This window comes from Gouania willdenowi, chromosome 21 (assembly GCF_900634775.1).
Source record: "Gouania willdenowi chromosome 21, fGouWil2.1, whole genome shotgun sequence".
NCBI lineage: Eukaryota > Metazoa > Chordata > Actinopteri > Blenniiformes > Gobiesocidae > Gouania > Gouania willdenowi.
The window spans coordinates 3,507,430-3,533,952 of record NC_041064.1 but is presented as its reverse complement, the minus strand read 5'-3'; the positions used below and the strand labels follow the sequence as shown (position 1 = coordinate 3,533,952).

Below are 26,523 nucleotides of genomic sequence, written 5' to 3'. Positions count from 1 at the left end.
TATTGCTTCATATTGATTTACATTTTTTATAGCTTATTTTGTATCAGAATACTCGTTTTAGAAGTATCTGCTTTCATTACTTCTCAGAACATGAAAAGCACAGTTAGATGATTTCTGAGTGTGTTCTAATCCAGACCTTCACCTAAACAAGCCACACTACAGAACTCACTCACACGTGCTGTCCTTTAAAGGAGAAAAAGCCAAAAGCTGTTTGTTAATAAATGAGCCTGTGTGGCATTTTGCATCAGTAGATTTATATCGTTTATATCGTCATTTTCAAGAAAAAAATATAGAAATTTGAGTTTTGGTCCATATCACCCAACCCTAGTCTCATGTTTAGCTTTTATTTTGAAAGAAACTTTTGTTTTGACAGGCATGTTGCACAGGAAAATGTATAGATCTTTAAAAAAAAGATTATGTGTGTGTTTTTTTTTCAACAGCTATTATTTGAAAAACTAAATTTAATGGTTGAATTAAAAAAAAAAAAAAAAAAAAATAGTGGGTAACGATTTAATGACCGTGGCAAAATGTGGGTCCCAGGGTGACACTAGTTGAGAACCCCTGTCTTAAAGTGTTTGATAAGAAAATAGCTCAGAGTACATGATTTTAATTGTTCACATTAAATTATATTGTAAAACATTTACAATTATTTATGTATTTGTGTGTAAATGTGACATGAGCTGAATGTGATGATGTGTGAACATGTTAGTCATTAACTACCATTACAGATAAAGGTTAAAATAAATGATAGTTATTAAAATATTTCATTAGTCATCTACATTTAAGAGAACAATCATTTCTTTATTTGTGACATTCTGAAAGAGTCTCTAAAGAGCTCTGTCTATAAATGTCTCTGCCTTTGTTCCAACACACTTAAGCAGTCGGCTGGAACCTGTGAAAAATTAATTAACCATTTCACTTGTATGTAATTGAAAGCCTTTCTTTTCCCCCTGTGAACACATTACAGGTGTAATCTGAGCGTCTGATGAAACATTTAAACTCCTGCTTTGTCGGTGGAGGAGGAGAGGAAGGGTTAGAGAGACAGATTTCACAAAGATTACTGCAGATTTACTGTGAAAGAGAACTGTTAGTTAACATAGAATCTACTCTCTGGTTCTCGTCGCTGTCAGTAGTGTTGTGTTCAAGACCGCACTATCCGAGACCAAGACTTGCCCGAGACCAGAATGCACCGAGACCAAGACAAGACCAAGACTTTCGGGAGCCGAGACCGAGTCAAGACCAAGACCGAGACAAGCCGATACCGAGACCAAGACCAAGACCATAAACATTATTTTTTTTTCAATTTAAAAAAAATATATAAATAAATAAAATTGGTCTCGAGACCAAGACCGGTCTTGACCACCACAACACTAGCTGTCAGTCATCCATCATGTGTACAGCAGGAGAAGAAACAGAGATGAATTCAAATGTGTCATCAACACGTTAGGGTTTTCTCTCTACTGCGCTGAATGTTTTAGGTTTGTGGTAAAATAAAGATCCTTGTTTTAATCAGAAATGAAACGGGTTAAAAGTGATCAAAAATGGTGGAAAATGTGGTGAAATGGAATTTTAAAAACCACAGAAATTGGTTAATAGTTGGAAATTATAGAGTGGGGCAAAAATGGAGAGAAAAAGTGGAAAAAATGGGTTCAAAGTAGGGGTGTTGAAAACATTGATCCTTTATCTAACCAGGAAAGTCTTTTCCACTGCAGGAGATACTGTAACTGCATAAAGAAGAGCTGAAACCGGGGCATGTTGACCAGCTTGTGGTTTTTCAATAAAATCTAAAAAGAAACTTTCTGCATTTATTTGTTGTTCTAGACACATACTGTACCTCAGTTAAGATGCACTAAAGTCAAAGTTGGTTTAAAAGCCACAGGCAGATTGTATGTGATTTTTTTATTTTAAGTTGTTGGCACATGTTTCATACATTACATTTCATACATAATGTTCTCATGAATGTGTACACATTTACAGATTAGTTGTTTCTTAAGTCATATATTAAAAAAAAAAAAAATCACAATAATCACCTTAGATATAAATCGTATCATATTGTGACCTATGTATCGGGATACGAATCGTATTGCCAGATGCCAGGCAATACACACCCCGAGTTCAAAGTGTCAATATTGGGCCTGACGTATCGTGAATGTGGTTAAAATGACAAAAAAAATGAATAATGGTTAAAAAAAACAAAAGGTTAAAAGTGACAACAATGGGTCAACATATGCACGTTGGGTGGGAAAGTGGTGGAAAAGGTTTATAAGTGCTGAAGTGGGAAAAATGTGCCGAAAAGGCATTGAAATGTGATGGAAAAGTGTTAGAAATGTGAGTAATGTAACAAAAATACATTAAAAGGAGCAAAAAAGTGATGAAAATAGGTTCAAATATGGCAAGTTTGGTGAAGTTGCAGAAAAAGGGTAAAAAAAGGCAAAAATGTCAATATCAAAAAATATTCCTAGTTCATTGGAGGCATCTGGCGACCCCCTCACAGAGTCCCGCGACCCCAAATGTCTCATGATTTGTCATGCCCATTATTTTCTTTTTGAATTACATTACCCCAACGCCCTCCTCCCCCCATTTCTGACACTTTTAAGCCAATATTGACACTTTGAACCCTTTTTACCAGTTTTTGCAACTTTTAACCAATTTCTGTGGGTTTTTTTAAAACCCATTTCACCACCTTTTCCACCATTTTTTGGTCACTTTTAACCTATTTTATTTCTGTTTAAAACAATGACTTCCATCTTTAGGATGACTGTATTAATACTAAACCATCATTTCGCTGCCTTTATAGATGGATCCAAAAAGCCATTCGTCTAACGCTGAGATGTGATCATATACGTGTGCTCAGACCATTACGGAATGTTCTGCTCTGTTTTTCCTCTGGAGGAGGAATCTCACCCCTGACTGAGTTTGTTGTGGCACTCACTGATGGACTAAATCCCATTCTGTGAGTCTCTGCTCCTCCTCCGTCTGCTTTAATTAACCCTCTCAGCCTCTTAAAGCCTTTAGAACTACGAGTGAACACTTTGCATCATAAGATGTAGAGGAGGTCACAAACACCAATCAGCTTTTAAGCAAACCTTTCACACAATCCAATTACACATTTTTTTCCCAACACACCGCCATTCACTTTCATACATAATTACTCACATCCCTGTTTGATTGGTGTCAGCAATAAATAAGACGGAGCTGAGGATTTGCTCCTGTGGCTGCATCAAAGAGCCACGAGTTAGGAGAAAACTTCATAAATATGGATTTCACAGCATGTATAGTATTTACACAAACATTAAAATAAACTAGATGATTTAAATTTCCTGAAGAAAATGTTTGCGAGGATGGTGAGTCAGCGTTTTCCTTTGCTGGCTCCTGATTGGCTGGTGACACATCAAAGGACTCAGCAGCCATTTCTCTGAGACGAATTATTGTTCCAATAAGTTTGGGGCATGGGAGACTTGCCATGCTGCCATGGCAACGTTTGTTACTGTAACTGTTACCGTGGTGATCGCAAATAAATGTGGACTTCACATTCTGGCACGGAAAAAGCAATCTGACTTTTTCTCAATCTTTTTGTTTAAAATCGGCCACAACACGACACTAAAATGCTTCATGTTTTGGGACAGTATTACATGGTATTTTTCACCGGAATTTATGTGATTGAATATCTAGAACAGGGGTGTAAAACTCATTTTGGTTCAAATATGGACCAGTTTGAACCCAAGTGGGCTGTAGATTTTAGGTGAGGGAAATAATTACAACTTTAATATCATTGTTCCCGAGTTTTTGATTTTGTTAATTGTTTTTGTGTCATTTATAAGAATTTTGTTAAAAAAAATTAGAGTTCTTTCCATAATTTTCAATTAAAAATGAGCACATTCATGTGATGTAAACAAAAGAAAAATGCAAACCCCTACAAATATTGTGGAGTTGCTGAATTTGAGATATCTGGACAACTGGATTATTTGGTAATTTACACAATAATTCATGTTTTCTCTGTGATTTTTACTTTTTTGCTACGGGCCGTAATGGATGCTCCAAAGTGCTGGATTTGGCCCCTGGCCCTTAAGTTTGACATGTTATCCTGTGACTGAAAATGAATGCAGAGCTTTTAATGTGTTGGTTCACAATATTATGACTGTGTTCAAATTAGGGCCGAACGATTTTGGAAAATAATCTAATTACTATTGTTTTTTCCTTAATATGCGATTATTTTTTCAAGTTCCTCTTCTTGTGTATTTTTCAATGAACACAAGCAATAAATCAATCTGTTTCATAATAAACAATTTCAGATTTATTTAAACTTTAAATAAATGAAAAATGTAAACTTTATTGTTGTAATCTGTGCTTTAAAGTAAACAAATCTGTAGCTTTACCTCTTCAACACATCTAATTAACTTAATAAGATAAAGATGGTGTATTAGCTGAACTGGTGATCAGTTCACCTGGTGACACGTCACAGCAGAAGCATCTACAATCAAACGCTGGACCAAGTTTTGTGCCAAACGTGAGGGTGGCGATTATTAAAGGTGTCACAAATAATATTTTGGGACCATATCACACATGAGTTTTTCTCATTAAACCAGTGGCTAAGGGTTAGCTGTGTGGCTAACGTCACTAACGTCATGTAATTTCAGCGTAGACAACCTGTTTATTGTCTGAAACATAAAATATATACAATTAATAACATAATTTAACTGTATTAACACTATTTCTAATGTTTGGTACGATTTAAGGTAGTTTAATAGCCACTAAAACAGTGCTCCCAACCTTTTTTGGATCGTGACCCTATTTTGAAATCACAAATTAAACTATTATTACCGGTATTTTTAATTATGCTTGTTGTACTATGTAATAAATACAGACTAGCCAGGATTAGTGTAAAAAGTTAAAAAAAAATTATTACGCTGTATTGTATTCATTTTTTCCCTTTCTTTTCTTTAAACTGCTTTTTATTTTAACTATAGTATAGAATGTAGTTGTTTAAAGGTTCCATATCATGCCATGTGTTTTAAGAACCCCAAAAACATAGTATTTGAGGTTTATTTTCCCAAACTCACCTGTTTTCTGGAGTTTTAGCCTCTGAAAAAGTCTCTTTCTGACCAACTCTACACAAACAGGCTGATTTGTGGCCTACTTATGCATATTGATGGGTGGGCGTGTCTATAGACGGGACACTGACTTCCTCCTCCCCAGCCGAGCTCATGCTGCTTTATAAACATGAGACAGAGCGTGGGGGCGGGGCGTTCACCAGTACATACATAGACTGTAGAAAATACATACATAGCACTGCACGAAGGACGCTGAAATGCTCACCTTCGTGGGCGTGTCTGTTTACATGTCAATCACGGCAGAGAGCTTCCTGGAGGATATATATATATATATATATATATTTATAGATATTTATTTATTTTTTCATCATTAGTAATGATTTCTTATCAATTACTAGACATTTCAGGAGACCCCATGTAAATTTGGTTGAGAGGTTGAAAACACTGCATTAAAGTCATTTAAACAGGGAAAGATGATAAAACGTACTGTATAATGGAATTTGTGAAATTTTCAAATGAAGAATTGGAGGTCGTACAATGTTGTGCTTCAAAGATAACCAGGTTTGTGTTGTACAGTAGCTGTTGCTCTAAATTAGATGTTTATTCTCTTCAGAAGCCTGTGTCTCTGAGGTCAAAGGGTCTTTGCAAAAACCTGATACCAACCCACTCGTTGGAGAATAATTAGCATACTGCAGCAGGAAACCAACTGAACATGAAAGGCAGGAGTTGATCTGCTCTGATTAATGTTACGCAGTCTTTTCTCCGTCATCCACATCAATAATAATCAATACACCTCATCCCTGGTCAGACTATAATCAAACACACTCACATTAGGGCTGGACAATATGACCAAAAAAGTGCATCACGGTATTTTTCAACAGTTTCACAGTATATGATGTTTTTACTCAGGTGTTCACAGCATTTTCTACTGGTTCAGAAATGAATGACTGCAGTAGATTAACTTAGGATGGTCTATGTTACTGTCATGATGAGTGAATATTGTAGAATAATTCCACACTAGTAGTAATACAAGTTTGCAACAGCACTAAGCTAGCTTAGCTTTAGCATTAGCTTGATTTCTAGCTTTAAATGCTACACACTCAGGGGTGTGGTGGTTTCTTATGGTGAATAAGGTCGTGTTTTGTTTGCAGCTTCACCACGACTTATTTATTTACATTACATTACAAATTGCGATCCTTTGCGCTCTTATTTTTGTGTATTACTGCTAAACTGAGTGTTGTTCTCCTGTAGCAGAGGCATGCGCACGCAGACATGTTCACATGCAGCTTCAGAGCTTTTTATATGTCTTTCTGATCCATTTACACTGTAACTAACGCTACTGTGTACCTTCATATTTAGAAGTGCGACGTGGAGAGGGGTCTGGTCTGAAACGCGGCGCAGCGTTCTGAAAGTTGTGCAATCAAATACAAAAATTTATTTCATAACAAAAATATATATATATATGTATATATATGTATGTATACTGCCCAGCCCTAATTCACATCATATGTAGAATATTTACAATGATGATGAAAGGAGCAGAGGATGAACATCATCAGCACGTCCTGAGTGTCTCATTTCTACCATGAGTCATTCTCTTCCCTCCAGCATTTACTGATATCACACCACAGATTTGTTTACCATATGTGACCAACCACACCTTAAATAAAACGTACAGTGTCTCTCTCTGCAGCACATGGTTGAACACTGGAGCTCCTACAGAGGTTCAGCAGTGGTTTGCTAAGCTATGCAGAACTGGAGACACTGGAGGATCCAGAGAAAATACTTGTCTGACCTACACCGACACCGTTCAGCTGATTTATATTTATTCAACCAGAGAAGTCATTGAGAACAAGTTCTCATTTGCAGTTCAGGAACCCGTCCCACAGTGGATTGAAACTACAAACCTGCTTCCTTAACCATAAGGCCAATGCCACACCAATCACCACCATTCATGTCAGCATTTTGATTCATGACCGATGGGAGCATTAATGGGAATCATCAAAGGATTCTTTGGAGATCATTTTGCATATTTTTCCGTCATTCTGTACGTTTTAAGGGAAATGTTTGATATTTTTGTTGTCATCTTGTAGGTTGCTTGGGTTTTGTATGTTTTTGGAGTCATTTTGTGTATTTTTGTGTTTATCTTGTGTGTTTTTGGAGTCGTTTTGACTATTTTTGTGTTTTGGAACAATTTTCTGTATTTTCGTTGCCAACTTGTATGTTGTTCGAGTAATTTTGCATTATTTTGTTGTTGTTTTGTGTGTTTTTGGAGTCTTTGTTTGGTTTGGATTCATTTTGTAAATTTTTTATTATTTAGTGTGTTTTTGGAATTATTTTGTGTGCTTTGGTGTAATTTGAAACTCATTTATTTTTGTTATCTTGAACATTTTTGGAGTCATTTTCTGTATTTATGTTTTTATCTTGTATGTTTTGGAGTCATTTGTGTATATTTACTGTTTTTCAAATATTTTTGTGCATTTTAGTTGTGTGTTTTAAAAAAATATATATATTTTTTGCGTTTTATTTATTGAGGCCTCACAGAAAGAACACAAAAACACTTTCCGTCTCAGGCTACAAATAGAAATCTTAAACAACAAAAAGTAGCTGCAAATGAAAACTAAAAAAGCATTGACGTCAGTGTCACAGTGAATGAGAAAAGTTGAATTAATGTTATTTCCTGTTTATTTAAAGCTGACGTCATAGCAACCAAAGAGGGTTTTTTCTGGCAACGACTCACAGTGTTGTGACAACAGGTTTCACAGTTCTCCTCATTCTCACTAAAGTTCCTCACACTCATCACATTCCTCCTCATTTCATCAACTGGAACTTTTCCATCCACACAATGGTGCACAGTGCACGGTTTGTTTTGATCTGCAATGTTAGACTGTGATTAACACTTAACATAGTTGGCCTATGGGTGTTTGTTGCTTTTTGAAGGTTTTTCAAAATAAAACCTTGGACAAAATTGAAAAAACAACTCGTCATAAAATGCGTGAAAATTTTACATCCTGAACTTTGATTTTTCTCCTTGAATTTGTTCTGTGAAATAAAAGTAAAATAAAAAATTCGGGAAAAAAACAAAATTAGAATAAAAAATAATTAATTACAATACAAAATATTAAATTAAAACAAAAACACTTATGTTGAAAAAATATATATAATTTAATAAATATTTAAAAAATATAATTAAATATAAGGTATTATTGTATATATAATATGATTTATTTAAATAATGAAAATAAGAAACAATAAATGACAATAATAAAAATAAAAGTGCAGGGATGGATGTTGTGTAACTCAAATGACTCAAATAAACCGTATTAATTTAATGAGTGACTTAGAGAAAGTCAGATCTATTAAATGCATGGAAATTAGTAGCAGTTTAAAATAATAATAGTTATTGTAATAAGAATATTATAATGAAAATAAAAATTAAATAAATAATTGGGGGGAAAAATAAAGAAACATAAATAGAACAAAATTTAAATAACATAATAAATTGAAATAGAAAACAATGAATAAAATAAAATATATTGATGAAGTTAATAGAATGAAAATAAAATGTATAAAAAATATTGTATATAAATTAAGAAATTATATTAAGGAAAAGAACAAATAATAACAAATGACAGTAATAAAAATAAATGATTTATGGAGGGAGGGGGTGCTATGCGACTCAAATGAGCCATATTAATTTAGTGAGTGACTTGGAGTAACCCACATCTATTAACAATGAATAGGAATTAGCAGTGAAAGTGTAATCTACCACCGTGTGAATGCATTAAAGATGCAGATAAAGTTAATAGTTACAGGCATATTGAGACCAAATTAAACTAACATTATGGAAGTCTTAATTTCTACCTATTAACTGAGGCCATGCATTAATGATACACGTTGATGGAAAGCTCGTGTGTGTCCTTTTGTATCCATCACTGTGTAAATGACCCAGATAGGCCTCCATCCATTCTCTCCCCCTCAGTGGCTTCATCAGGTCCCGTTTTTATATTGTGCGTTAGTAGAGTCATACTCATTTTGTCTGTTTTAGAACAATTTTTGTATTTTTCTTGTAGTTTTTTGTGTTTTCAAAGTCATGTTTTGTAGTTTTGTTTGTCTTGGTGCAATTTTTTGTATTTTTGTTGTCATCTTGTATGTGGTTAGAGTCATTTTGTGTATTTTTGTTGTCGTTTGTTGTGTTTTTGGAGTTACTTTATGTACTTTTGTTGTATTGCGTGTTTTTGGAATTAATTTGTGTGTTTTTGGGGCCATTTTCTGTATTTTTGTTGTTATCTTGTAAATTTTGGAATGGAAATTAAACCAACAAAGTCTTAACATCTAGCGATGCATTAATGACACATTGATGCACAGCTCGTGTGTGTGTGTGTGTGTGTGAATGACCCTGACAGGCCGCCATCCATTCTCTCCACCTCAGTGACTTCATCAGACCTCGTTCACCTCATCAAACCTGCTGTGACACCCTGTGTGTGCACGTGTGTGATTGTGTGTGTGTTTTACTGCCTGTGTGTGCTGGTCACAGCCCATTAAAGCAGAGTGTGTGTGTGTGTATGTTTATAGGGCACTTGTCCGTTACCAGTGCCGTACATCCACTCCTGTGTTGTGTAATTGTTCTCATCCTCTACTACAAACCCACTCTTTCATGTTATTTTGGGTTCTCCAGCTTCTCTAAACCACACGTCGGTGGGAAGCATTAAAAACTGTGCTAAACGGGAACATTTACTCCTCCTCTTTCAGCTCCATTGATCGTCAGACATCACAGACCCACACACACACACACACACACTTCTCTGAGGGGTTTAGACACTTCAGTTGTGTGATAATTACTAGTTCAGAGGTGCAAACCCATGACATTGGATCCAAAAAGCCTGTGGCTGATCGGACAAAGTCCAAATTTAAAGTATAGCTGCACAGTAGCAGTCGGTTCCAGGCTATTTTAGGCAAAAATAGGCCATTTTGATTAACAGAGTGTTGGAAGATGGAAAAATATGGTTTTCTAATGTATAATTTACATCATTTCAGGCTTAAACTCACAATTTTTGGCACAAGACACATTCCTGTCTTTCACAGAGTTAATTAACACATGGAAATATCAGCTGTAGCTTCACTAAGTGACTAAGCCTGTCACCTGTGTGCAAGACAGCAGCTGTTAGCGTTTAAAGGCACATTTCATTCAGTTCAGTTCAGTTGTTTTGATGAAAAATCCAAAAAATTGCAGTTTGTCATTTAGTTAAACAATGATTTATTGACTCCCTAAAGTGTAAGTCGTCCCTAAAACCACGTTTTTCTGCTGAATCCATATATGATTAGTTATGAAGTAATGTAGTTTATTAATCCTAGTACCACTCTTCACGTTTTAGTCAAATTATTTAAATGTAGTGTATTTATTTGAAAAATGTCAAAGTGACAGTGACAGTTTAATGTTTTTACAGGAATGCTTTAAAGGGGCGGTATTATGACAAAATTCACTTTATAATGGTTTTGCTCCAGTGATATGCAAAAAAGATTTACAAAGTTGAAAAAGTTCTGTTTCCTCCCTCCCTTTGTATTCCACATTTTGTAAAAAATCAGCTCCAAACGGGACAGTTGGATTTTGTGTGAATGTCCTCATGTTAATGCTTCCGTCCATCCACTCTTTTCATTATATCCATGTCTTTTAAGGCTCCTATTAAATAAATAGTCTCGGCTCTTGTGCGGACGGCCATCTTGGATTATGTCGTCACCAGCGCGTCATCACGGCAAGTCGCGCACATGCTCAGAACGACCGGAATTAACTTAAAGTGGAATTAAATGTTTACAAGAAAGAGAAATTATTTAATTCGGAATTAAAATAGTAATAAACCAGCCACCTAATTCAGATTTAAGTTTAATTCGGAATTAAATTAGCATTAGGAATTAAGTGTTTACAAGGTCAGTTTAAAGAGGAATTAATGCTCCCATGTAAACGTGGCCAGTGACTCTGTTACTGCTGTGATAAACACTCCCTAAAGCAAAGTTTGTTGTTTCACAATCACAATAGACTTAAATATACATGTGTTTTACTGTAATGTGCAGTTTTTTGGCTGAAAACAATAACAAGAGTGTGTGGATAGCAAAAGAAAATCGCTATGGTAATAAAGCTGTGGTGCGGAGACAGCGTCTACAGACACGCCCACTCATGACGGCCTGAAACAGCCTGTTTTTAGAAGCGTCATGAAAGTGACTTTTCAGAGGCTAAAACTCTGGAAAACAGGCGAGTTTGGTAAAATAAGCCTCAAATGCTACGTTGTTGGGCTTCTTAGAACAAATGGAGATAATAATGGAGATAATAATGGAATAATGGAGTCTCATGAGTCCAAGAAGGACCTTTCCTGACAATTATTAAAACTGAAATCCATCTGAAGTGCAATTAAAGTGGTTTTAAACAGGATAGGAAACCAATCCCTGGAGCCTAATCTGTGATTAAAAGCAGTCTATATCAACTTTACATCTCAGCCCTGTGTGATGTGGAGTAATAAAAGGGTTTGATAAATATAGCAGCCTTCAGAACGCATCCAGGCTTTTCATAAGCGTTACGCAGACCAAAGGTCATCACTTTGGTCTAAGACGCATCCCTGGGATGATAAGCAATAACCTTTTTGTAATTCATCTTGGATTTATGTCATCTCTCTTTCCTTCCTGAGACAGAAGGTAATATTAAAAGTGGGCTCATGTCATATTTGTTTCGCCTTTTATTCCTCCAGGAAATTTGACCCACATCCCTCGCTGTGGGTAAAAGTCCCACGACCTTTATATGAGTAATACATAAAAAACAGTAAAACTAGCAGACAGACGATCTGTGACGTCTAACACTATAAATACATTTTATTAAACGTCAAATCAACGTCATCACAGAGTAGAAGATTGGAAAACATCAGCGCCAACTACTGGTAGAAGTGTGGAGGGACAGGAAGAGCTACATTAATACATACCTATCAAAATAAAAGCATAAATCCACAATGATATAATGTATGCACTTAAAGCTGCTGGAGACAATATCGTTTTATCAGATAAAGATATAGACCTTATGTATCAGCAATGACCAAAAAATACACAAAATGTGAACAGAAATACACAAAGTGACAAAAGAAATGCACAAAACTGCAACAAATAAAATACAAAATGAGAAATAATATACAAATGATCAACAAAAATGCACAAGACGATGGTAAAAACACACAAAGCAACATTAAATATGCACACAAAGTGAGAAATATACACCAAATGAGAAGTGTAGAAAACAAAAACAAACAAAAACACACAGCAAGCAAGAACAAACATACTCCAAATGAGAAACAATATCCAAAATGACAACAAAAAACACACAAAACAACAATAAACACACACTAAATGAGAAATAATGTACACTATGACGACAAAAATACACAAAATGACTCAAAAAATACACACCAAATGACAAATAACATGCAAATTAACAAAAACACACAAAACAACAACAAACATACACAAAATCACGAGAAAAAAAAAACCACACAAAACCACACTAAGTGAGAAATAATGTACAAAACAACAAGAAAAATACACAAAATGACTCTAAAAACATAAAACACACACCAAATGAGAAATAATATGAAAAATGACAAACAAAAACAGTTTTTCCTTTCCTGTTTTAATGTTTAAAATGGTAATTTGTGTAAATGCTGACGTGAATATTAATTATATGGCCCTCGGATCAGTTCATCCTGATGATTTTTGATAAAAATCTGATTTCAGATGTGTTTTATTGTTCTGTCATCCTTACATGGTCATGTCTGCGTACAGCCCATCTTTAGCTTTGTTTGTTTTGGTTATTTTTGGTCCAATCCTTTAACATCACACACACACACGCGCGCACGCACACACGCACACGCGCACACACACACACACACACACACACACACACACACACACACACGCACACACGCACACAGAAACCCTGAGAGGCTTCAGTGTGTTTTCCTCTTTCACTGTTTACTTCTGCTTCAAATCAGATGAACTTCATCTTTTCCACTGTCCTTTTTATCAAAACGTGAATAAAGATACGACACTCACATTTCCCGCCATATAAACTCCTCCTTCTTACCCTCATTGTAACATTTCAACATTTTAATTTCACACCTGTTTGTGAAATGAAAGAATATTCCACATCCCATTATGTCGTCACGGCAGTAAATAGTCACAATAAGCCTTTGAAATACAGATTTATTTTATATTGCTGCAAGATGTGAATTTTTATGAGATCATGTCCTATAAATAAATAACCAGGGGAATATTTACAGCTATAATCTGCACATGTGCACCACTTTACAGCAACAAGTGCCTCATAGGTGAGAGATCACAAGAAAATGCAAGAATAAAATCTATTTATCAAACTCCAATAAAAAAATATGACGTTAAAGCACGTGTGTCAAACTAAAGGCTTGGGGGCCAAATCCGGCCCTTTAGAGCATCCGATTCGACCCGCAGGTGAAAATTAAAATGACAGAAAAAATATGAATTATTGTGTAAATTAGCAAATAATTAATTTTATTTACCTCAGTCCCTCCAATGACACAAATTCAATGAAATTCTACAATAAAATGCTTTATCACATGATGGCAGTTATTTTTCATCTGTCATTGTTGAAAGAATCTCGCAATTTCCTTCAAATTATTCCACAAAATTTACCAAGATTAAATGAAAAAAATTGGCTCAAAATCAAGGAAATTTAAAGAAAAATCTGTAACTCATACTTTATAGATCAATTTTATGCAGAAGTGCAAACTCAGGTACATTATGTTGAAATTGCTGGTTTTGCCGTGTGAAACTTCAGATTAAACTTGTCCATATTGCGTTAAAGCAAAGGAAATTGCAGTGATGATGGAATAAACGCTCCCATTAACCTGCAGTGGAGAGGTTTACGGGTTGTTTTTTAGTTGTCGCCTTGAATCGATACATGGTTTGTGGAGGAAATGAGAAACCTCTCAGTCAATCATGACCTTTGGTCCAGATTCATCGTTTTTCTGCTTCACTGTCAGAGGTGGGGAAGGAAATTGATCTGAGGAATCAGATAGTGCTGTTGATTATGGTTTTTAGTTTCATTTTTAACAATATCAAATAGTTTGGCAGCGGTTTGATCAGATCCAGAAAAAGATGAAAAGATGAGCAGTTTTTTGTGTTAAAGAAGGAATATTTCTTTAGCTTCTGCTCTCTAAGCTTGTGTTGGTTGTGTTTGAATAATTTATGACGTTTAAAGTTGCTTCTCTTCCTGTGTCTTTGAATTCCTGATGAACAGATTCATCCTCATGTCTTTATACAGGACAGAGATTAACACTTTATTACAGTAGGGGACGCAATAAAAAGTGATTTTTACAATTCATTCCAGCATTTAAAATATTGGCCAATGTAAACAATATTATAAAGCGAAATAAAACAGTTTTTTTGTTCTTTTGTTTCTGTTTGTATTACTATTGTTGGAGTCATTTTGTAGTTTTTTGTGCATTATTGACTCATTTTGTGCATTATTTTCTGATTGTTTTTTTACTAGCATGTGTGTCTATTGTCATTTTGTGTGTTTTTTATCCGTTTCTAGACATTTTGGGCTTATACTAGGAATCTAGATGACCTCTTATCGCACTAACTTCCAGGATTTAATTAGTGTATGCTGGACTACGAAGCTCGCTGGAGCTTAATCATTATGGGTTCTATTCTCCCATGTGCGTAAGTCCAAAAAGCCGCACAGCAGTGCTGTTTCTGGCTGTGTGCTATTCTCCCCCTGTACTTAAGTCCGTCACTGCGTGCCTTCATCCCAGTTACGCACTGTGGGTGGAGCAGCCCTGAAGTGTGGGCGTTCCCGTTCAAATCTGGCTTTCCGTGCATTCCCCGGTGTGCGTAAGTCCTTTTCCTCTTACGTTCTTCTAACCCTGGAATAAGTGCAGCGCCCCCATAAGGTGAAACATTATATTACACTAGAAATATGGACTTAGTTACATTTGAAGCCACACGGACTCGTGCGTCACACAGCAGCAGCTGTGATAACTCAGCTGCTGCTGCGTGATTAATTAAAACTGTGACAGACACAGACTTCTGTCCACGTTGGTCACAGTGATTCAACTATTTTCATACTATGTCCAACGTAAAGTCACAGTTTGATCCACTACAGAGTGAAACAAGCTGTCATATGCAGGATGGACCACAAACTGTTCCCACACATATTTTAATGAGGCTCAGCTCAGGTCACTTTAAACTATTTATATTTAAAACTGTGTATTATGGAAGTTAATAGTTCTGTTTCACTGTAAACATCCCATTTGTTGTTTTTTGTGTTTTTTCCCCATTTTCAGACGTTTTTTTGTTGTTGCCTTGGTTTTATTTTGTCAGTTTGTGTATTTTTCCTGGTGCTGTGTGTTTTTGGAGTCATTTTATGTATTTTTGTTGCCATTTTTTGATTTTCATTCTTGTTTTCCACTGTCTTTTTTTGTCATTTTGTTTTCTTGCCCATGTCTGGACATGAATGCAGCCCAAAGCAAACCCTTAAGCAAATTTCATTTGGGGGCAGATTTAGAGCGAGAACGCGTGTGTGTTGTTCTCGTTGGTGAACAGCGCTGGTGCTGGATGTGACTGCACCTTAAATAAATGCAAATAAACCTGTACCCTCTGCTTATATATTTGCATGTGTTGTGGTAAACTCTGCACTGATGAGGATGGATTTATAGAGTAGTTTATAAATGTAGAAAAGCCTCTGTGCTGCAAACTATCAGATAATCGATTCATTCAGAGTAAAAACTAAAATCCTAACTGTCCTTCAGGCTTTCCCACAAATCATGTGAGTAAAAGCATCATTAGTGAGGCTCAATCAGCTCACCCACATGGGACAAATTCATCATGGGAATAATGTAGTTTTAGCCCTGAGCCCAGCGCACACGTCCTAAAAACATTTGAAAAGAGGAGTTCAAAAGGCTGAGTGAGGAATAAACACAATGAGCTTTAAACTCTGGATTAAAATCCACAATTAAAACATTTGGAGCAGATTTTTTATCATTGAATAGCTTTAAAAGTTTAAATACAGAACCAGTGCAGTTTTGTCTGTCTGTCTAACACACAGATGATCAACTTTTATCACAGTAGGGCCACAATAATGTGATTGTAACTCATCTGAGGGCCACATTAGCAACTTTAGTGTCAGCATTTAGAATAATGAGCAATAATAAAGGGTTTAGTCTATTTTTGTTATATTTTGTCATGTTTTATAGTCATCTCGTGTTGTTTTTTTGTAATAATTTTCGGTTTTTGGTTGTTTTTTTAATGTACTTTTTTCTAATTTTGTAATTTTTTTGCTGTTATTTCATGTTTTTGAAAAGTTTTTTGTATTTTTTTTTTCTGTGTTTCTGTTCATCATCTGTGGGTTTTTTTCTGTCATTTTGTGTCCTTTTTTGTATTTTTGTAATTTTTTGATAATTAACTTTAGTGTTTTTGTATTCTATGTAATTGTCTGTGTGCACTTTGGGGGCCGCACAAAATGACAGTCATTTTATGTATTTTTGCTGTCATTTAATGATTTTAGAGCAACTGTTTTGTATTTTTTTTTTTTTTTATGTACTTAAAAAATGTGTGTGTTTTTGAAATCTCTTTGGTATTTTCTTTGCATTTCTTTGTTTTTTTTTTTGTTTATCTTCTGTGTATTTGGAATAGTTGTGTATATTTGTTGTCCTTTTGTGTATTATTTTGTGATTGTGTGTGTCATTTTGTGTATCTTTGGTGTGGTTTTTTTCTGTAATTCTGTGTGTTTACTTTGTATGCATCAACAAAGGCTGATATGAATGAATAAAGTTGTTAAGTCACTTGTATCTATCTATAAATATCTATATATTAGTGCTGGGCGTTTGTAAATTGAGTTAATCTCATTATTTTCCATGATTATTTTTACAATTAATCTGATTAATGGCATTTTTACTGATAATTGCTCAAGAAAAATCTACTAAAAAGTATTTTATTTTGTCATTTCATTAAAGGCGACCCAATGGACTCTAACCACCTCCTCCTCTGTGTTCTCCTTATTTCTAGCTTGTCAGTGTGTGTCTACACGAGGCTGCGGCGCTCACTATGAATTCGCCATCGAGGAGTTTTGTTTGGCCAAGTTCAGGTTGGACATGCAGGAACTGGACCAGAACAACTGGTGTAACTGGGAGGACACAGTGGAGTGAGTAGATGACACACACACACACACACACACACACACACACACACACACACACACACGCACGCACACACGCACACACAATAAGAGTAAGAGGTGTGTGCACATTTTGGTGAGACTTTGGGCATTCTAAGGGGCAAAACTGTAAATACCCAAGAAAAGCAAGAACAATGGGTTCCTACCCCCAGTATGGCCTTAGAACCCTAATTAACTACAGGAAAGATGCTCTACATCCTGACTGATTAATCAGGAACAGTTCCAAGTGTTTCTCCTTATTAACACGTTAATTAAGTAAGAATAGAAAGAACAAGACCTTCAAAATGTCTCAAGTACAACAACAGTGATGATTCTAGTCGACTTCCAGCTGTGTGTGTGTGTGTGTGTGTGTGTGTGTGTGTGTGTGTGTGTGTGTGTGTGTGTGTGCGCGCGCCTATGGCGTAAACGAATACGTGAGTGTGAGACCTAATGTGTTCCAAACAGCTTTCAGCCTGTTTCAGTTTTTCACTGACTTTATAAATCACACTAACACTAGTGTCGGCCACGTTGTGTGGTCATGTGACATCGTGCTCCACGCCATCATCGGCCACTTCATATGAATTAATCCAGTCTCTCCATCAGTGGTGATTTTAACCCTGATCACATCTTGTGACTTTATTTTTCACCCTAGCTTTTCTGTTTCACAAGGAACAAAAAGACGTTTTTATTTCAAATCTAATCAGAAAAAAACTACACACGGTCCAGTTGGTTTAAACTGATTAATTGTATCTGTCAGAATTAAAAAGACGTGTTTTTAATCCCTTTGAACAAACCTGCATTCAGTCTGCCACATTTGAAAAAATACTTTTTAAAAAAAAAAATAAGAAAGATTCTAAAATAAATAAATAAAAATAAGAGATTTTTTTTAAACCTGCAATGGAGGAAACTGGAATACTGTAAAAACAGAAAAAAGGACTCACAATATACAAAATGACAACAAAAATACACAAAACAACTATAAAAATAACAAACAAAACACAAAACAACTCCTCAAACTCACACGATGACTATAAAAATAAAAGAAACAATATACAAAATGACAACAAAAAAATGCCCAAACCCTTTAATCTTTCATTGATCACCTTCATATCAGACATAAATATTGATCATGTGACCCTGGGATCAGACCGTTACATTTCTGTGGCCTCAGCAGATAAAAACACCTGCACAGAGGTGTAGAACTACTGTATCTCCAGAGAAATGCTTTAATGATCCTTCTCCATCTGCCTCAGTGCACAACACATGAAGAAGAAGAAGAAGATGATCAATTTGTCCCATTACGTTGCTCTCATTCAGCCGTGATGTTACTCACTAAAGCACCGAGAGCTCAGGAGTGTGTGTGTGTGTGTGGGGGGGGGGGGTCAAAGATTCACTTAGAGTTCACATGACACAGGGTCAGAGCTGATATTCAGTGTGTACCTGTCACACACACACACACACACCTATTTTCTCTTTTAGCGTCTCCTCAACCGATGTCAGTTTAACCCAGAGATAGACACACAAATCTGATTTTAAGGTCACATGATCAACATTCATGTCAGCATTAGATTTAATGACCAAACTCAGCATTAACGCAGGAATGAACAAAGGGTTTTGTGTGTTTTTATTGTTGTTTTGTGTACTATTTTCATTTTTGTGTTTGTTAGGTTTTATTTTTGTTTTTTGAGTCATTTTATGCATATTTGTTGTTTTGTGTGTTTCTTAATTTGTAGATATTAAAGGTGCCTTGTGTATTTTTGTGTATTTGTCTGTATTATTGTAGTAATTGTGTGTTTTGAGACTAAATTTGGTTTTTTTTTCTTTAATTCGATATGTGTTTATAGTCATTACATGTTTTTATAGAGTCATAATGTGTATTTTTCTGTAATTCTGTTTATTTCAAAGAATCATTTTGTGCTTTTACTTTGGTGGTTTAACTATCACTAATCCACTAATCAGATGTCATCACAGGCTGTAAAGCAGATTTGACGTCTGTCAGTTATTTATTAACTGTTTTACATAGAAAAATATGGTGGAACATTGTCTGAAAACACAATAATAAATAGAAGTTTCATTTCCGTCCGTGTCTGTGAATCCATATTTTAACTTCCTGTCTGTCTGCTGTAGAATATCAACCATCGGCTGCGTCACAATGTCTCCTGCTGAAGCTCACTCTAGGTGGGATGGTTTGCAGGTTCTCTGCAGGTTGCCTTTCTAACGGATTGTAGATATAAGGCATATGTTGACACCGTCGCCTTGTGCTCCATGAGGGGAACCACACATGAAGACAACATCTGTGCACACATCTGTACGTCACACACAAGTCATTGGATCATTTGTATGAGCATCTAATGACACATGTTGAACAGTTATGAGTGATGAGTCCATCTTTTACAAGTACTTATCAGAAGATCCATGATTAACAAAACACATTATTACTACGTCACAGTTTTAGAGCCTGTGTTCCTCCATCATTAATTATGTATTTATTAAGTTAAGGGACAGAAATATAATCATTTTATTATTCTTACTGCTCCTTCCGAATCATGAAAATGTTACATTTGGACTGTGCTATTATTTGATGTAAGGTTTGCATTTTCACAAACAATAGATCTTGAAATCACATGATTGATGATGTCACACGGCCCCACTGCCTGTAAACACCTCATTATTCTCTACTGGAGTGAAACATTCAGCCTGATTTAACAGCTTTTTCTTCAACAGTCCTTGATTTACTCGCTAACTTCAGCCACCAGAGCGTGTCAGCACACTTGAGACTAACGGTCCCTTAGGAGAGCTCTTCTTCTCTGCTTCATTGTCTACTACTAAACTGCAGAGTTGCTCCCTGGGGTCACAGATTTTTTTTTGGGTCACAACTGTTTTTATTCTCTTTAGGTTTATATCGACATCTTTAACTTTTCCTGATTATTTAGAGCAACAAAAAGCAGCACACGTTGACTGAAAAAGCTGCTAAATGATCTAAAAAGCTACTAAAACCTTCACTCCAATAGAAAACATTGGGATGTTTACAGGCAGTGGGGCCGTGTGACATCATCAATCACATGATTTCAAGATGAAGGAACACAGTCTCTAAAACTGTAAAGTCGTCACATTTTTAAAAAGTAATAAAACAAATGGTGCAGAATAATGTGTTTATTAGACATAGATCTTCTAATAAGTACAGATTTTTGGCCACATTTGTAAAAACATCTGTTATAAAACGTGCTCTGTGGACCTAGCGTGTGCACGTTTAGGGGACTTGGTCCTGTGAAGCCGACCATGAATGGGATATTTTTTCCTGGATGCTGATATTTCTCCTTCACGCTCGTCTGAGTTCGTCATTCTTGAGGCTGATTGTTTAAAAATAGCTTCAAGTCTTGGTTTGACGATCTTTAGTCGTGTGTGTGATCGTTTCAGGGTGTTTTAGACACTCAGTCATGCATGTCTGTCAGCCGTCTGTAATACATTAATAAAGAGTATGTAACATCGGTTACAGCAGGATTCCATCAGCCTTATTCTGCCATTAAAGAGTTGATTAGTAATCCTGGATTACTTTCTACCTGCAGCTGAAAAGCTCATAAGCTACAGGACGATGACACTTTCCACAATTTAAATGGTTTCCAATTTAAATTTTGCTTAATAACTTTTCACACTTTTTATTGGTCCCGTTAGTTTGATTGAATGGTGAGTGAGCCAATCACAGCCAGACATTTGACCAAGCCGCGATTCAGAGAAGGTAAACGAAGAGTTAACAGTGATGAGCAATATGACCAAAAATGAGTGACATGTGGCAAAAAAATGATCCAAACGTGGCAAGAAGTGTGAAAAGTGACCAAAAAGGGCCAAAAGCAGTTTTGCTGACTCATCTTTTAAAAGTGTGCAGCAGTTTATTCTTCGTGTTGACTTTAATTATTTATGAGCCAGGCTTTATTTAGTCTCACTCTGCTCTTCAGTCAACAGAGGAAATGACTTCGTCGCTCACCACGCATCAGATATTTTTACCTTCCAAAGACACGACAACGACCTTTTCATTTACTTCCTCACACATTTCTCCTCTAAAGCACCGTTAAACTCTCATAATATTTGGTTTATTATTGATTTACAGTCAACCATGCCCCATGACTCCAAGGACAAACATTCACCTTTACACGTATTTAAAGGGCGGTTGTGTTTCTAAATGATGGTACAACTGGTGCAGCCCAGCCCCCAAAATTATACAAATACACAAAATAATTTTTAAAAAATGACATAAAAACACAAAAAAATACGCTGAAAACTACTCCAAAAATATCCAAAATGGTAACAACACACATTATTCCAACACATCGAAAAACAAAACGAAAGAAAAGAAAACAGAAATTACTCCAAAAATATACAAAATCACAACAAAAAACCTTACAAAAATGACTCCAAAAACACAACTGAAATATACAGACACTCCAAAAAACACACAATACGACTAACACACTAAAAAAAACTAAATTACATCAGAGAAAAATATAGTAAATAATGAGCAAAAACACCACAAAATGACAAACAAAAAAAAAAAAAAAACTTTACTTTTTCCTCTATTAATGCTCAAAAGTTATTTTTGGGGGGGTTTTTTCTAGTCATTTATCCACACAATATTTTACCCACTGTAGATAAAAGCGTAAAAAATATTTTTGAGGTGCAGCTGATCAGCTGTCATATATGATCAGTCTGCTTTAATAGATCAGGGGAGAATAAATGTAGGAGATGGTGACGAGTAGTGAAAATACAGACTTATTAGTGAAAGTAGAGGCTTATTAATAATAACACAATGTGAGTAAAGTGCATTTATCTCCATTTAGTGTGTGTTTGTATCGACTAGAGCTGCTTCTAAACTACAGATTTAATCGTTTTGTTGTTAAACGTGTGTTTTGGCTCCAAACGTCACGACAACAAAGACGTGAGACTCAGAGTCTGAAGTGTTTGTTTAGAGACGAGTGAACACTTCCTGTGCTCCGTCAGAACCAACAATACTTGATGGAAACACAATTATCACCTGATAATAACGCCGAGTCAACACTCACTCAGCGTTATTTACGCTGGCAGAGGAAGACGTTATGATGGATGTGTCACTGAATCCTTTTGGTTTCTGTATCTGAGGTTAAAGTCAGCCTGTGTTTGGGATCAGATGGTGATGATAACTGATATGTAGCTTCACTGTGTTTATTCTCACATCTGATCAGCACCTACACTAGGCTGTAGTCTCACATCAAAAGGAACGTTTCAAACACAAGGCTCAGGGGCCAAATACGGCCCTTTAGAGCATCTAATTTGGCCCCCAGTAGAGTAATGAAGTAATAATGGAATTTTTCTCAAATTGTTCCACAAAATCTCCTTCAAAGTTGAGGAAATTCAAAGAGGAGCTCTTACAGGGATGATATGTTATATTATATATTGTTGTTTTGTGTTTAAAGAGTCATTTTGTGTTTTTTGTTGTTTTATGTATTTTTTTCATCATTTTGTGTATTTGTTGTTTTGTGTATTTTTGCTTTGATTTTTGTGTTTTTGGGGTCATTTTGTGCATTTTCTGTTGCAGTTTTGTGCATTTTTGGGGTCATTTTGTGTATTTTTGTGGTTTTGTTCTTTTGTGTATTTTTGTGGTTTTGTTCTTTTGTGTATTTTATCATTTTGTGTATTTTTGTTGTGTACTTTTTTTCCATCATTTTGTGTATTTGGAGTAATTTTGTGTTTTTTGTTGCAGTTTTGTGCATTTTTGGGGTAATTGTGTATTATTGTTGTTGTTTTGTGTTTATGGAGTAAATTTGTATATTTTTTGTTGCCATTTTGTGTTTTTGGGGTCATTTTGTGTACTTTTGTTGCTGTTTTGTATGTTTTTGTCGTCATTTTCTTCAGGTGTCGTACAAACGACGGGGCTCTTGGTCTAACTTGTGCTCCAACATGATGCTTTATTCCCAGTTTTGCACCATCCACCAAGTCACATTCCTTATATTGTTTTAAACTCTACTTGGCAAATAAAACTATTCTGATTTGTGTGCGAGTCAGTTCAATATTAGTTGAGTTGAAAGACGATAGTGCCTCTGGGCCAGCAGCACACTGGAAATATGGGAATAAATAAAAAAATAAATAAATAGATACACAGCAGAATCACACAGAGCTTTTAGTTTAACAGAAAATAGATGATTATATAAGCCTGTTTATTAATGTAAGTGTTTAAAGTATTATTCTTTAAAGGATCTTTTCATTATTAGTAACTGATCTCTTTCTAAGCTCCGCCTCTGTGTTGGCTCTCACTCATGGATTTGTAAATAAAGCCTGAACTCAGACCACAGCAGGTTCTAGATTGTTTTTAGACATTTGTAGAAGTGTAAATAAAGTTCACCTGAAACAACATTAGTGCTGGTGCTGAGTCCAAGGGTCTGAGTGGTTTACATCTGTGAAACTCACACTAAGACAAAGATAAACAGTCGTGCACATCAGAACAAACTTCTATTCTGAAAACTAAGGTGCTTAATTCTATCGTTTCCACACAAGGCAAATTTATTTGTATAGCGCATTTCATACTCAAGGCAACTCAATGTGCTTTACATGATAAAACATTCAATTGTTTAAAATCAATAAGAACATTTAAAATCATCAGTAAAATCAATTAAAATCATCATTACATCAACAACATGACTAAAAATCTCTCGCTCAATCATATGCAGTAGAGAAAAAAAGTGCCTTTAACTTTGATTTAAAAATGTTCACATGTGATGCTGACTTCAGCTCTGCTGCAGTTTGTTCCACTTCTTTGCAGCATAACAACTAAAAGCAGCATCACCATGTTTACTGTGAGCTCTGGGCTCCACTATCTGACCTGTGTCCATAGATCTGAGAGACCTGCTGGGTTCAGACCTGACTAACATGTCACTGATGTATTCTGGACCAGCTTTATACACCACTTTCTCCTATTGAAATCTATAGCCCTACTTATTCAAGTAAAATGCCATTTTCTTTCAAACTATGTCCATTGAAAGGAAAAAGCATATTTAAAGTGAGTAATTGCATGGATATTCATTTGTAGTCATTTTGTGTTTTCAGTAATTTGTGTATTTTTGGTGCCCGTTTAGTTTTGTGCGTATTTGGGGTTATTTTGTGTATAATTGTTGTCGTTTTGTGTTTATGGAATAATTGTGTGTATTTTTTGTTGTAGTTTTGTGTTTTTGAGTCATTTTGTGTATGTTTGTCATCATTTTGTGTGTTTTTGGGGTCATTTTGTGTAAAATTGTCGTCGTTTTGTGTTTATGGAATAATTGTGTGTATTTTTTGTTGTAGTTTTGTGTGTTTTTGAGTCATTTTGTATAGTTTAGTTGTCACTTCGTGTATCTTTTGTCATTTTGTATGTTTTTGTTGTCATTTTACACGTTTGCTGTTATTTTGTGTGATTACTTCGGGTCCTCGGTCTAACGTGTGCATTAAAAGTGCTCAATCATGATGTTTGATTCTTAAAGTAATACTGTATGTAATCATCTCCGTCTCCAGGCCGTACGGTGAGCTGACCAACTGTACGTACCTGGTGGCTCTAAAGATGGATTGTTTCTGGCCAAACCGCCTGGTGGACGAGTTCTTCATCAGGGTCCACCGACACTATTTCCACGACTGCTCGCTGTCAGGGCGGCTCCTCAGGGACCCTCCCAACCGCATCCTGGGGCCCTTCATCGTGGTGCCCATCCTGGTCACGCTCCTCATGACGGCCCTGGTGGTGTGGAGGAGCAAACGCAGTGAGGGGATTGTGTAACGACACACAGGCACCAGATACTTTTAAACTCTTACTTTGAAAGACTAAAAGGACCACTTCCTCCATGGGTGGTTGTTTGGGGTGAAGAAGAAAGAAGAACCACCTTCAGGGAAACGTCTGCGTCTGTTGGTTCATCGACAATATGATGGAAAATGTTTCAAATATTATTAAACAAAATGTCTTGAATGCAAATAATTGACAAATAACAACAAATGACTAAAGTCATGCGTCTCAGAGTGTTTTGATGGACTCACTAGTCCTGTTTGCTAATGCAGAGTTTTTCAATCTTGGGGCCAGGACCCCATTCGGGATCGCGAGACACCAGATCCCTTCAAGAAACTAAGAATATTTTTTAAACAATTTGAGCCCATTTTTACCCTTTTTCTACAATTTCACCAAACTTGCCATATTTTAACCTATTTTCATCACTTTTTCTTGTCATATTTTTGCCCCTTTTAATGCATTTTGCTACATTTCTCCAATTTCTGACACTTCTACATCAAATTTTAATGCCTTTTCTGCACATTTTTTTTAAATTTTTTTTTACTTTCACCACTTTTCCACCTAATGTCAGAATATGTTGAATCATTATTGTCACTTTTAACCTCTTTTCATCAAATTTCATGCTTAATTTTTTGCCAGTTTAACCACATTCATGATTTTTCATGCCAATTATTTGCCAGTTTGAACTAATTATTCCAACTTTTTTAAATGACCCTTATTTCTGTCACTTTTAAGTCAATATTGACATTTTTAACCCTTTTTACCACTTTGTCCATCTGTATTCGTCCACTCTAATTTGCAACTGTTTTGTTGTCTTGTGTTTGTCATTTTGTGTATTTTTTGTTGCCGTTTTGTGTGTTTTGAGTCATTTTGTTTATTTTTGTTGTCATTTGTGTTTTTTTAATTAATTTTATGTATTTTCGTTGTGTTTTTGTGGTCATTTTGTGTATTTTTGTGTTTATGGAGTAATTTTGTTATTTTCTGTTGTCGTTTTGTGCGTTTTAGAGATTATTTTATAGATGTCCCTGTCTCCACATGAATATCCTTTATTTTGGAGGCTGAAGAGGTTGAGAACCACTGTTTGCCCCGTTAGCCGCTATAGGCTAATGTATAACGAGCTAGCAGGTAATGACTGTCACAGATTGGAGGTTGATGAATAATGACTTGACGTAGGCGAAAGCACAACAAACGATGATTACAGGAGGCCTCGTGTTCTGCTTGATGATAAATATAAAAGACAATAAAAACGAGTGAAAGCCAAGAGGTTAGAATCACTATTTGTACTAAAGGAGAGAATTCTGCCCACACACACACACACACACACACACACACACACACACACACGTCTCAGTGGATCTCTGCTGTAGCCTAAAGCATCACATACTTCCCATTGATTCCTGATCTCATGGCATTTCACCGTGTGCCACATGAACCCATCCTTCTCTGCCGATTCTACACGTTCTTTTTACTTCAGAGAA

General features: G+C 35.7%; 1 protein-coding gene across 1 annotated transcript in view; it reads left to right on the top strand.

The window, feature by feature from the left end:
- Window positions 1-25,487, top strand: part of ramp1 (receptor activity modifying protein 1) — a 42,893-nt gene extending 17,406 nt beyond the window's left edge. Inside the window, exons 2-3 of the mRNA XM_028436569.1 lie at window positions 17,127-17,262; window positions 24,787-25,487. Of these exons, the coding sequence (XP_028292370.1) occupies window positions 17,127-17,262; window positions 24,787-25,042 (392 nt within the window). The 3' untranslated portion in view covers window positions 25,043-25,487. The remainder of the gene's footprint in view (window positions 1-17,126; window positions 17,263-24,786) is intronic.
- The last annotated feature ends 1,036 nt before the right edge of the window (window positions 25,488-26,523 follow it).